Source organism: Alexandromys fortis, unplaced genomic scaffold (assembly GCF_014885135.2).
Source record: "Alexandromys fortis isolate MF-2015 unplaced genomic scaffold, M_Fortis_MF-2015_v1.1 scaffold_172, whole genome shotgun sequence".
Taxonomy (NCBI): Eukaryota; Metazoa; Chordata; class Mammalia; order Rodentia; family Cricetidae; genus Alexandromys; species Alexandromys fortis.
The window spans coordinates 3,359,723-3,372,836 of NW_026068061.1; the positions used below are offsets into that span (position 1 = coordinate 3,359,723).

Consider the following 13,114-nt stretch of genomic DNA (forward strand, 5'->3'; position numbering starts at 1 on the left):
GGGGGGGGGGGGGGGGGGGGGGCGGCGGTGGGGAAGAGACAGAAATCTTTAATAAATAAATAAATAAATAAATTAAAAAAAATAAATTGGGCTTAGTTTGCTAGTTAATTTTAGTACTTTAGCCTCTAACCTATGTATACTGAACAATGTAAATAGGAAAAAAAGAACAGTAATTCAACAACACGGACAGCTCCCTAGTTCGTGTCTTGGCTCCTATAGATGTAGCATCTTTCATTTCCATCTCAGATTCTTTTTCACATATACACATATATACATATACACATATATACATATACACATATATACATATACACATATACACATATACACATATATACATATACACATATATACATATACACATATATACATATACACATACACACATACACACATACACACATATACATATACACATATATACATATACACATACTCAATATATGCATGTGCTGGGTGAGCCTGCAAACCAACACATTTAACCCTTGTAGCTTCTTCTCACTTCCTTTTTTGGGTACAGCCACCACCTATATGGATCCAGGCCTACTCGTGAACTCCAGGAAGGAGTGACCGGATTGTGCAGACTGCAGGGTCACTCAGAGCAGGCTGCACTGGGTGGACCTGGCTGATACCTGTGCGCTACGTGTGCTTTGGCCCAATGTTCTGTTTTCTGTAGGACTTACATAGTCTGTCAGTTGGCAGATAAGGTTTCGTTTCCCCTTAGTGTCACAGATGACTTTGTAACTCTCACTGTGTTTTATTACACAGGTTGGGTAGCTCAGTGTTGGTAGTTCTCTTGGTAATCCTGCCCCTCACTTACTGCGTTATTAGTCAATAGATAGGAAGAGAATTCAGTTTTTATTGTCCGCTGTGTGCCAGATACACCCACCTTTGTTTTTTTTTGTTTGTTTAAATAGGTGTTGGGACAGAGGTGAAACCGGTTAGAAAAGTTAAATCCCGAGCACATAATGTCATTCAAAGTCTCGGTAGATCAAAATTTAGCTGTTTCTCTGCAAAGCTTGCTTCCTCTTGAGTCCCCAATAATATTGACTATTTTATATAATGCGATTACTGCCCTTGTTATGTAAATATGCAGCTAAAGAACTAACTCGCTCTGCACAGTCTTGCACTTCTCGTGTGCTCATGCATTTTATTGGACCCGATCACTGTTTGCTAGAGACAAGGAAATAGATTTGAAGCCAGGCGGTTGTTTCCTCCGAGTAGTATCCTTGCCCTTTATCAGACAAATCGTCTCGTCCCTGAAACTTGCTGAGCTCGTTTTCAGATTGGTAAAATAATGACGTGAAGAGATTTTCCCGGTGTCACCCAGCTGTTGGGAACACCCGGTGACCCGACTGCTTGTGTGTGAAGTCTTAAAGGTGGCGGGCTATAACCTTTGAGCTCGGTGCATGGAAGCGTTCCTAGAGACCCCTTCTGTCATCTGAAATCATGGCGTGCCCTGGTGGCTCTTTGCCTTTGTAGACATGACGGCAGCTAAAGGTGGAGAAAGCTCCCCCTTTACTAGAAAAAGTGATCATATTGCAGGTATCTGGCTATTTTTATTACCCCCCCTCGTGACAATTTCCTGTTGTTAGTGCTAATACTTTAAAACTGTCAGTATACAGTAAATACTGAATTAACTACATTGATTTTTTTCCCAGCATGAGGACATGGTATGGTTGATTAATTAAAATCTCTCCCTTCAGTTTCAAGTTTGCAATTTTTCCATAAAATGGGAGTTATTAAACTAACAATCCTTAGAAAGCTGACCAATAAACTAGAGTACAGTATAAGCATGTTTTATGTTAGAAAGCTGTTAGTCAAGGCTTCATGAAAGTTACTTTATGATTCATAGAAAGATAAATCATAGATCGGAATTTATAAGTAGATCTTCATCCTTGCCCCCCCCCCCCCCCCCCCCCGCAAATTAAAACTAAAACTACTCTTTACATGTTTGTTAAATCTCGGAAGAAAACAACAACAACAACAAAAAAAAAAACAGAACTTAAGAATCAAGGAAATGAAAGTTTAAGCCCTAAGACACAAGCACTATGAAGCCAATGTAATTCCCGTTTCTTTCTTTTGAAATGAAAATGTGACTCACCATGAAGTCCTCATCAGAAGCCTAGGCATTAGCGTTTCGGAGAGGCGACTATGACTTCCTCCCATGGAGCATCTCCATCCAGTCTGGCTTCAGTTTTGGTGGAGCTGTGGCCTTCGCGCTCCGTGTTTGTTTTCTGTCTTGAGCATTTTAGATATTGGCTTGCCTTTTGCTCTGAGGATTGCGTCATCAGCCAGCTGTGCTTGTCCACTTTACAGTGTCAGATAACTCATTTTAACCCCTCCTCTGCCAAAGCCCACTGCTGTCCTGCAGCAGCGCCCTGCTGTTTCCTTAGCCTTTTACTGGGTCCTGAACTGGATGGAGTTTTCCTCCTCACCAACTCCTCCAGTCTCTCCCGTCCTTGTAGGTGAGACTGGATCAGCAACAGAGGGCAGCATCTGACTGGTACCGCAGGGAATGCACTTTGCTTTTTTTTTTTTTTATTTTTATTTATTTTTGCCCGGTCTGCTTATGTTGGCAGGTGGGAAATGCTGCATTAGCTCTCAAAGCAAAACCTTTCAAGTACTCTCTGAAATGCTGACCTCTCGCCAAATGCTCCAGCATCAAGCAGTGCAAACTTCCACTACCCCTAGGAGAACAACTCTAATCCGTGCTTGTGTAAGTTGGATCTGAGGCAGACTTTCATATGGTTACGGATGTTCAGGCCCGACCAAGGGTGAACAGTGGGAGAGGGTGTGTGGTGAGGGAGAGGAACCCAGGCGGCAGGGGGATGACTGTTCCCATGTCTAGTTTGACCTTTTCTGTGAGGGTGCAGTAATAATAGCGACAGCATTCCCGAGGCTCCTGATTTTAGCTAGCTTCTCGAAAGTTTTTCCTTTTCTTTTTTTTCCCACGGAAAACTGAAAATTAATCTGAGAGTAAAGCACACCTGTGCGCTTCTACTGTAGAGCCGTACAGGTGAGTACGTGTACGTGTAGGCTGTACATGTGGGTGTGTCCACAGGACCTTTGACCTTGCTGGCAATGTAGCGATAGACGGTCAGAGAGGGGTTAAGAGGGTCCCAGTCTCTCTGGGGTATGCTCAGTCCTAGGGGTGCAGGGAATGCTGATTGTGCCTCGTCAGCACCAGCCCTTAGAAGGGACTTCTGCTTTTTCTCCAGTTGGTCAGTACAACTCCATTCTGATTTTGGACATCCCTGTTTCCATCTTGGTTTGTTACCTGGCCCTGGTTTCTGAATATTTAGCCAATTGTTCCCATGGTTTTTCACTCTTTAGTTGTGCTCTGGGTTAGCACAATCACACCCCATCGCTCAGGATCAGTGCATTCAGGTTCCCCCATGTTCTTTGGTCTCATGTGAAAGCTTCCAGCCTCGGACCTGCCTCACTTCCTCTGTTCTTTCTTAAATATCTCAGTTTTTCATTTCACCATTTTGTCTCCTGCCCTCTGTCTTAGAGAAGTAAAAGTTCCTCAAACTCTTCCTTATCTCCTAAGCAACTCTCAAGCTGCTCCTCTAACTCCTTCTGCAGATGCATTGAAAAAAATGGTTCCCGTGTTCAGTCTTCACTTCCCCTCTGCCATGTAATCTGTTTTCCTGTGACTTCTGTGAGCTGCACACATCCTTCCTCACCGCCCACTGCTCGCCTACCAGTTATTATAAAAAAAAATTTTAAGACAGCATTTTTTTTCTTTGAATTGTAAAAATGCACAGAAAACATTCCATCCTGACATTTTGTTTGTTTGTTTGTTTTTGAAATGGTCGTGTTAGGAACTTCAGGCTTGCCTTGAGCGTCCTCTGTGACCTCAGCAAGCTCAGAGCTTGCAGTCCTTGTGCCTTGGTACTCCTGGATGGTGAAGTTAGAGGCGTGTGCCTCGCACCTGGACCTTGAATGTTTGCTAATTAATTAATTAGAGGTTAGGGTCTCTTTAAGCTGAGGCTGATGCCTGATCCTTCTGCCTCAGCCTCCAAAGTCCTGGGATCCCAGGCGTCAGCCGCCATGCTCAGTCTCTTGACCGTTTCTAAGGCTTCAGTGACATTACTTTGACAGTCGTGAAACCATTGCCACCTCCATTTTCAGATATCTGTTCATCATGCAAAACAGTGGCTTAACTGTTTATTATTTTCTGGAAGCTGCCACTCTGCTTTCTGTCTGCATGGATTTGACTTCACTGGGCGCTGGGCTCTTGTGGAATCCCATACCTCTCGCATGGCTGGCTTATTTAGTATATATGAGTTCTGTTCAGCAAGCTGCATCATGTAGGAAAGTCACATTTCTTTTTCAGGCTGGATAGTTTTGCATCATGTGTCCATACCACTTTTTATGCTCTCCATAAACACCTGGTCATCTGTCCCTTCTGACTGTTGTGTATCCTAAGGCCATGTGGACTTGCAGATCCTTGAGATCTGGATTTCAGTGCTTTCAGGCATGGAAATATCCTCTTGGTTTAAGTGGTTTTAAATAGTAAGTGAAAATGTCTATGAGTAATAACCTAAGTGGGATTTCTGTCATTCTGAATAGTGTGGCGTCACCTTAAGAAGTGCTTAATCTCATCTTAAGCAAGCAAACAAATAAACAAAAAAACATTTGATGCAGTTTATCTGATAAACAACATTGAGATGAAGACATGACTCTAGTAGGCTGGTCTTTGTTTTGTTTTGTTTTGTTTTGTTTTTCCCCCAGAGTATTTACAGTCTCTATAGAATCACTACCTTCAGACGCATCTTCACCCACCCTGTAGAAAGCATTCCTGCCTCTTGCTTCACCTGCCCATGCAGGGGAATTCATTCTCATAACCACCCCAGAAAAAGGCTATTCATCTCTCTCTCCTTCTAGTCACCAGCTAACATTTACTAGCTACCTTGGGCATGGTGCTGCAGGGGCCTTGGGTGCAACCCCAGCCCTGGACAAGCCTTTCTCTGTTATTTTGTCCTAATGAGATTTTGAACTCTGAGGGAAGGCATGATTCATCAGTGGCTTTTCTATCCTTACTGCTTGGCATTTTTTTATGCATGGGATTAAAAGAATATGAAAGTTAAGATGTGTTGATTTTCAGTTTCTCTTCCATGTGTTGCTTACAACATGTATTTTGTAAGTGACACTTCTGCATGCTTGGGAAAGCCACAGAGAGCTTATGTGCTCACTTATTTCTGAAGGCTGGTGATTTACAGCATAAATCATAACTGTTTTATATAAATATTTATGTGAAATGCAGGAGGAGCAGTGTTCACCTGTAATCCACCAGGTACTAGAATTTTCCCAGATAGATAGAAAGCCTTGAGTAAGATACATATATTTTTATTAAGACCAGGAATTTGGATTATGTGGCTCAAACTTGGTGCACTTCTTTTTTTTTTGGATTAGAATAGGGAGGCATTGCAGGAAGAAGCTGGCCTTGCATGAACATGCCAGGATGAAAATAGGGGAATTGAGAATCACTGTTCATAATTGTTTCATGTCTTGTGAACCGGAGAGAGAACTGATAGGGCACAAGGCCAGAACCTGTAAAGTTTAAGACTCAAAGCTACATAGTGACCAGGGATGGGACATGAGCTCTTTCCAGTGAGATAATGCCAGTGTCTGCGATTGAAGATCCAATGTCAAATAAAATTGGCTGATTTAAATGTGGAGATATGGATGTCTAGCATTTGACATTACCACATGGCTTGTCACCTAAAATATTGGACCTGAGATGCATACAGCCTGTAGCACACAGGTTGGCCATGCCTGGTAGAGAATGTGTTCTTACATGCTAACTTGAGGCACAACTCTATCTGTTGTTGTTGTTTTTCTTCTGCTGTTACTGATGCTTCTTCTTCTTCTTTTTTTTTTTTTGAGACAGGATTTCTCTGTATGTAGCCCTGGCTATCCTAGAACTCGTGCTGTAGACCAAGCTGGCTCAAACTCACTGAGATCTACCTGCCTCTGCCTCCCGAGTTCTGGGATTAAGGGTGTGCTCCACCACTGCCCAGCTCCGGTCTGTCCTTCTGTATGGAGTCATCACTGCTCTAAGTCCCGTCCCAGCAGCTGCCCTTTTCATCCCCACTCCCAGAATGGAGCAGAGCAGCAATATCACGAAGCACGCATGCATTTTGATGAGGGTTAGGCTGTATCCCATTTCCAAAACACATCATACCTCTTGCCACTTCAGTTCCTTGTACCCTACCTGGAAAAGTCTGTTTCTTGCCTGCTGAAGTCTTCAGTATGCCTAAAACCTCTTACATTCTTCCTAAGAATAGAGGAGGGAAGGGGTGGCTTCCCCCTCTCTACTCTGTATGGCCTCATTTATATTCTGCTTTGTTTTGTTGTGTCCCAGATGAAATGCTGGTCTCTACTGGTTAGGGGAAATGTAGGTCCTCTGATGTCCCTTTTCAGTCTGATTCATGAAGTCCTTTGCCTGCTCTGGTTTGGAGGAGGGATGGTACCCATAGGCTGCTCAGATTGGCTTTCTGGATGTGGATCACTGTCCCTTGCTTAACAGTCTGTGGACCTGGGTCCTTGCCTCTGCAAGTTTGGCAGAGAAAAGAAGTCTTTCTAGTACAAGAAGGTAACTGTCATTTAACTATTGACAGCTCCGTGCTTCTCCCACCTAAGAAACTTGATTCTCATTCCTTTTTGCTGTTTCTTAATAAATATTAAACTGTTTCAAAATGTCAGTCCAAGTCATGCACTTACGTTCTTTAAGAAGCCAAAGAATTTGATGGATTTCAGAATGAAAATAGCCAGTCATGCTCTTTCCAGCCCTGGTAGCCACATCCGCTTTTAGCTAGCCACCTATCTCTTTCTACATAATTGTAGTTTGAGGCTCTATGGTTGATGTTGCTGTTTTATGGGGAAAATGAATATTCATCTTTACTTTCTGTTACTCTAGATAATCACATCCACTATATTCAGAGACCCTGGGATCCTTTGTCCGCATTGCTAGAGCAGGGTGATTATTGTCTGTGGCCAAGGCTCTGGACTTGATTTCTAAGCATTGCAGTTGCCCTGTTGCCGCCATTGACCAGGGAAGCCTTTTCCATTGTACGTGAGATAACATCCACTCTCTCTTTCAGGTGGCCGTTTCCAACATACATTAGGTAAGGTATGAAAATGGACTACAGTTTTGGGTGTACCTTATGTTTGAAATCCCAGGTGCTCCAAAATCAAAAACTTTTTGACAAAACACATTGAAAGCTTTCAAGTGTGACTTCATGTGATGAGTCCCTGTCCAAACGCCTTCATGAAATATACTATATAAAATTACCTTCAGGTTGCATGGGTAAGAGGGTATATAAAACTTAATTTTGGGTTTGGAATTGGGTTGCAGTCCTGGGTGTCCTGTTATATATATGTAAATATAAAATATCAAATATTTGAAATTTAAAAATCACTGCTAGTCCAAGGATAAAAGATACTTAGCATGATTTAAATCTTAGCTCTTATATTTTAATATTATGTTTCACTGGAAAATATTCAATCCAGTTCATTTACATACACACGCCATCATGGGAACAAGGCGTCTTGGTGTCAGAGCTCAACAGAAACGTGTCTTGAAAAGTCCTTGAGGTGAGTCATTTTCTCCTGAATGTAATAGCAGAAGGCTCAATTGACTGGCGTTTTGCTGTTAGCCATTTGTAGTCATTGTGGCCTCCTAAAGTCTTCCACCTGCTGTGTGGATACTCCCAAACTACCTTTTCATTCTTCATTTCCTGCTTGGAACCTGTCTGCTAATGCATTCCCATCTGGGTTCAGAAGGTACCCCAAGTCCTGAGTTACAGAGAGTCCATGTGTTCATTGTGTGTGTTCTCTAAGTCCCTTTCCTTATATGTAAAATGGTGCTGGAACAGTCATAGGAAACATGGTGTATTGTCATACTGTGATGTCTAGGCAAACAGGTGGTCAGTAAAAGCAGGGGCTCTTCATAATATTATGGGCTGTTACCATTTTCATGCATAATCCTTTTCTTTGGTGACATGTGTGGTGCATCATATTGGCACAGTGCCGAAAACCCTGCCAGACGACTCCCTCCCACATGGTCCATGGGAAAAAAGTGATACTTGAGCCTACTAAATAATTGCTTCCTGCCAAATCAGAGATCGCTTACTGGGTCCACATCACAAAGCCTCTGTGGATTTTGAGGACTTAGGGTGTTTGAACATCTGTAGAAGGCAGAAGAAGAAAATAAAGATGTAGCTGAACGCACAGCCTCCTCCAACAGTAGGGACCAGGGTCCTGTGAGAGAAGTGGACACCAGAGATGCTCACATTTTCCATCTCTTTGCTCAGAACCATTTGGAGTGGTTGCTAAGAGACCTTGCCCAGGAGCTATGTCTCTCCCCTTTCTCTCTTGCACTTAATCTTCAGCTTCGTCTTAATGCTCCTAGCACTGTTGCCAGTTGGCTCATTGCAGTTTACATACTCACAGGATCTTAGTTTTGCATATGGTCTCTAGACAGTTGAAGCATTTGTTGACCAGTACTCTTCGTGATCTTAGAGGCAATATGTGTGTGTGGTTAGGAGCACAGTCTCCAGGATAAATCTTTTTTTTTTTTTTATTAAGGAAACTATCTTGGTCACTCATTGCTTGTGTGCTTGGGAGCATTACTTGACCCCTCTGTGCTTCAGTTCCTTATAGATTATCCCCTGTAGAAAGTAATGATGAGAGCCACTTCAGAACACTGTTGTGGGGAATACTGTGAGTGCTGGGCACTTAGAAGAGCAAAGATGTGTTGCTCTCATCCTCTGACCCCATGAAAACATGGAGATGAGAATATGCGTTGTGGGGCTCCCTGCCATTTCTAAGAGGTCATAAATGATTGCTTCAAGAGAGTGTGGCTTCAAAAGGGCAATGAAATATAGCATTTACGGATGAGCAAAACAGTGCTTTTTCAGATAGATGCTTAGACCACCTCCTGTCCATGCATCCTTTTCCTTCCTTCCTCTTATTCCCTTTAAAGCACCTTATATATAGAATTGTTTTTATTCAATTTTAGTTTTACTGACATGAAGCTCTATTTTTAAATAGTATTCTCTGTCTCTCTTTTTCTCCCCCAACCTGTGTGTATGTCAGTGTGTGTGTGTGTGTGTGTGTGTGTGTGTGTGTGTGTACATGTCACAGCATGCATGTAGAGGTCAGTGGACAGTTTTGTGAAGTTACCTCTCAGTCCTACTTTTACATGAGTTCTGGGGATTGCATTCAAGTCATCAAGATGATTAACAACCACTATACGCTCTGAGCCATCTCACTGACCCGTGATGCCCTGTTTGGGGTGGACCTAGATAGCAAGGTACAAATTGAGCATGATATTATTTCACTTTCTGTCCATGGATGTTTTGGTGTGTTTACAGGCTGATTTGTGTGACTCACTTCTGAATCAAGAGGCACAAAACTGCTTAAAGCTATCATGAGATGAATCAGAAGGATCATTTAGCAAGATATAAACAAGGTTGGGGTCGTAGAGAAGTTCCTCAGACCCTCAGGTTATTACTTTTAGGGCAGTCTGAGGATGCGCTCAGAGTGAGTGGGTGGATAGAGATGGTGGGATGTTACTGGGATGTTCAAGGGCTCTGCTGTGCTTTCTTTGGAATGAAAAGTTCAGGACCTTTTTTTTCCCCTCCATTATTTTTTCATTTCCTCTGCCAGTTTCTGTAGTATTCTAAAATGCTCATAAACATTCCCTGGTTCTAGAAATACTTTGCAAGACAATGTATGAGTGGGTACATGTGTGTCTATGTGTGTGCTTGTACACGGGGTGAGTCCTTTTGTTTTGAGCTAGCGTTCCCATTCCTTTTAAAATTGTAGTCTTAACAAGGTTGTCTACTCTCTCCGTATCTATTCAATATTATTTGATGTTCTAGCTAGAGCAATAAAGCAACAAAAGGATTCAGGGGGATACAAATTGGAAGAGATGAGGTCAAACTCTCACTATCCGCTGATGATATGATAGTTTACATAAGTGATCCCCAAAATTCTACTGAAGAACTCCTACAACTCTTAAACATCTTCAGTAATATAGCAGGATACAAGAGTAACTCAAAGAAATCAGTAGCCCTCCTTTATATAGTTGATAAATGGACTGAGAAAGAAATCAGAAATATCACCCTTCACAATAACCACAGATAACTTAAAACATCTTGGGATAACTCTAACCAAAGAAGTAAAAGATGTTTATGAAAAGAACTTTAAAAGTTTGAAGAAAGAAACTGAAGAAGGTACCAGAAAATGGAAAGTTCTCCCATGCTCTTGAGTAGGTAGAATTAATGTAGTAAAAATGACAATCTTACTAAAAGCAATCTACAGATTCAGTGTAATGCCCATCAAAATCCCAGGGAAATTCTTCACAGACCTTGAAAGAACAATACTCAACTTTATATGAGAAAAAAAAAAACCCACCCCAGGATAGCCAAAACAATCCTGTACAATAAAGGAACTTCTGGAGTGATGTGGGATTCCCCGCTGTGTGCTATGGATATGTTTTATTACCATTGGTTAATAAAAAGACTGCTTCTGCCTATGACAAGGAGGAATATAGGTAGGTGGGAAAACGAAATGGAATGCAGGGAGAAAGAAGGCAAATTCAGGCAGACTATAACTCCCACAGGAGAAAGACACCAGAACCTTACCGGTAAGCCATAGGCCCACAGTGGTACACAGATTAATAGAAATGGGTGAATTTAGGATGTAGAAGCTAGCTATAAATCTGCCTGAACCATCAAACTGTTTTGTAATTAATATAGTTTCTGTGTGATTATTCAGGTCTGGGTTGCCAAGAAGTGTAAGCACAGTCTGTGTTTATACTGGAGGCATACCAATCCCTGACTTCAAACTCTACTACAGAGCTACAGTAATGAAAACAGCCTGGTATTCATAAAAACAGACAGGAGGACCAAAGGAATTGAATTGAAGTCCTGGATATCAATCCACATATCAACCAACACCTATTTTTGACAAAAAGGCTAAAAATATAAAATTGAAAAAAGAAAGCATATTCAAGAAATGGTGCTGGCATAACTGTATATCAACTTGTAAAAGAATGAAAATATATCCATCACCATGCACAAAACTCAAGTCCTAATAGATCAAAGATCTCGATATATAACCAACCACACTGAACCTCATGGAAGAGAAAGTGGGAAATACACATGAACTCATTGGCACAGGAGAACACTTCCTAAATATAACCCCAGTAGCACAGACAGTGAGAGTAATATTTAATAAATGGGGCCTCCTAAACAAAGGACATGCTCAACAAGACAAAATGGCAGCCTACAGATTGGGAAATGATCTTCACGAACCCCAGACTGGACAGAGGACTGATCTCCTAAATATACAAAGAACTGAAGAATCTTGACACCAAAAGAACAAATATAATCCAATAAAAAAAAATGGGTTACAGACCTAAACAGAGAACTCTTAACAGACGAATTTCAGGTGACTGAACGACACTTAAGGAAATGTTCAACATCCTTAGTCATCAGAGAAATGCAAATCAAAACAACTCTGAGATTCCATCTTATGTCTGTCAGAATGGCCAAGATCAAAAACATTGATGACAGCTTATGCTGGAGAGGCTATGGGGTAAGGGAATGGTCTCTATTGTTGGTGGGAGTGCAAACTTGTAGAGCCACTTTGGAAATCAGTATGGCAATTTTTCAGAAAATTAGAAACAATCTACCTCAAGACCCAGCAGCACCATTTTTGGGTATTTACCCAAAGGATGCTCATTCGTACTACAGGGACATGTGCTCAACTATGTTCATAGCAGTGTTATTTGTAATAAACAGAAACTGAAAACAACCTAGATGCCCCTCAACTGAAGAATGGATAAAGAAAATGTGGTACATTTACACAGTGGAGTACTACGGAGCAGTAAAAACTAATTGACATCTTGAAATTTACAGGCAAATGGATGGATCTAGACAAAATTATATTGAGTGAAGTAAAGACCCAGAAAGACAAATAGAATATGTACTCACTCATAAGTGGCTTTTAGACATAAAGCAAAGAAAGACCAGCCTTCAATCTACAACCTGAGAGAACCTAGACAACAAAGAGACACATACATGAATATACATAGGAAGGAGAAAATTGGGAGTGTGGGGGTCTTGGGAGACGGTAGAAGGGGAGAGAGGAGCAGAGAAAAATGTGTATCTCAGTAGAAATTTAAAAAGAGTACAAAATCATGCAAATGAAGTAAAAAAAAGATAAAAGAATGAGGGGAAATTTAGGTAAATATTTCTACAACTATAAACCTAGGTTTTCATGTAATTTAAAACAAAACATCAAAATCATAGGGAAAGAAGAATATATTGCACAAAACAAAGACATTTAACAAAGTTATAGGAAAATGGAAAACTAGTAAAAAGCATTTGAAGCACATATAGCAGAAAGAGAATTAATATTTTTAATATAATAAAAGCTTGAAAAGTGAACCCCTCCAAATAAATACAACTGTCGTCTGAAGCAGAAGTCACACCAATGAAATAATGAACTTAACACCTTTGAGGAGGCTGCACAGTTGCTGTCCTAAGTGCTACTGTGGTTTCTTTAGCCTATGGAAAATAGTTTGAAGCTGTGTTGTTCTGAAAACACATGGGCCTCCTGGATGCTTTTGTAACTCAAAGGCTTTGATGGACATTTAGAAATTGAGGTGATGGTGTCAGAGAAGGAGAGTATTGGATTGCTTATTCAGAATATGCAAAACCCCAGCAGAACAGACAGTTAAATAATGCTCCTTTTCTTTTGGTTTGGGGAACTTTTCCCACCATGACTGTTTTGTTGTGTGGTCTGCAGGGCTCTGCTTTGTCACGTGACCAAGATTTTGGGGTTTCCCTTTTTGGGATTTCCCTTTCCATTCTTGTTCCTTGGCCGTGAGTGCAAGGTGCTGGTGTGGGCAGCTGTCCTTGTAGGTCTGAATATTTAAAGCTTATTAAATTAGTGGATTCTGGGCCATGTCATAATTTGATATTGAGGACAGCTTTGTGGAATTTTTTTTTTCTTGAGCAACTTTCTCGTATCTCTTTCATGCTGTTTGGAATTCATGTTTGCGTCTGTACTGGAAAGAAGCACCTTGAAC

General features: G+C 41.2%; 2 protein-coding genes across 9 annotated transcripts in view; one reads left to right on the top strand and one right to left on the bottom strand.

Annotated features, from left to right (window-relative positions):
- Positions 1 to 13,114, top strand: part of Med12l (mediator complex subunit 12L) — a 301,518-nt gene that overhangs the window by 123,025 nt on the left and 165,379 nt on the right. The window lies entirely within an intron of this gene.
- P2ry14 (purinergic receptor P2Y14) overlaps positions 1 to 13,114 on the bottom strand; it is a 47,751-nt gene that overhangs the window by 19,037 nt on the left and 15,600 nt on the right. The window contains exon 1 of one of the 2 annotated variants that reach the window (XM_050120213.1): positions 2,105 to 2,447. The exons of the other annotated variant lie outside the window; for it this stretch is intronic. Within the exon in view, the coding sequence (XP_049976170.1) occupies positions 2,105 to 2,107 (3 nt within the window). The 5' untranslated portion in view covers positions 2,108 to 2,447. Of the gene's footprint in view, positions 1 to 2,104; positions 2,448 to 13,114 lie in introns of those variants that run through there. 2 annotated transcript variants of the gene reach the window in all.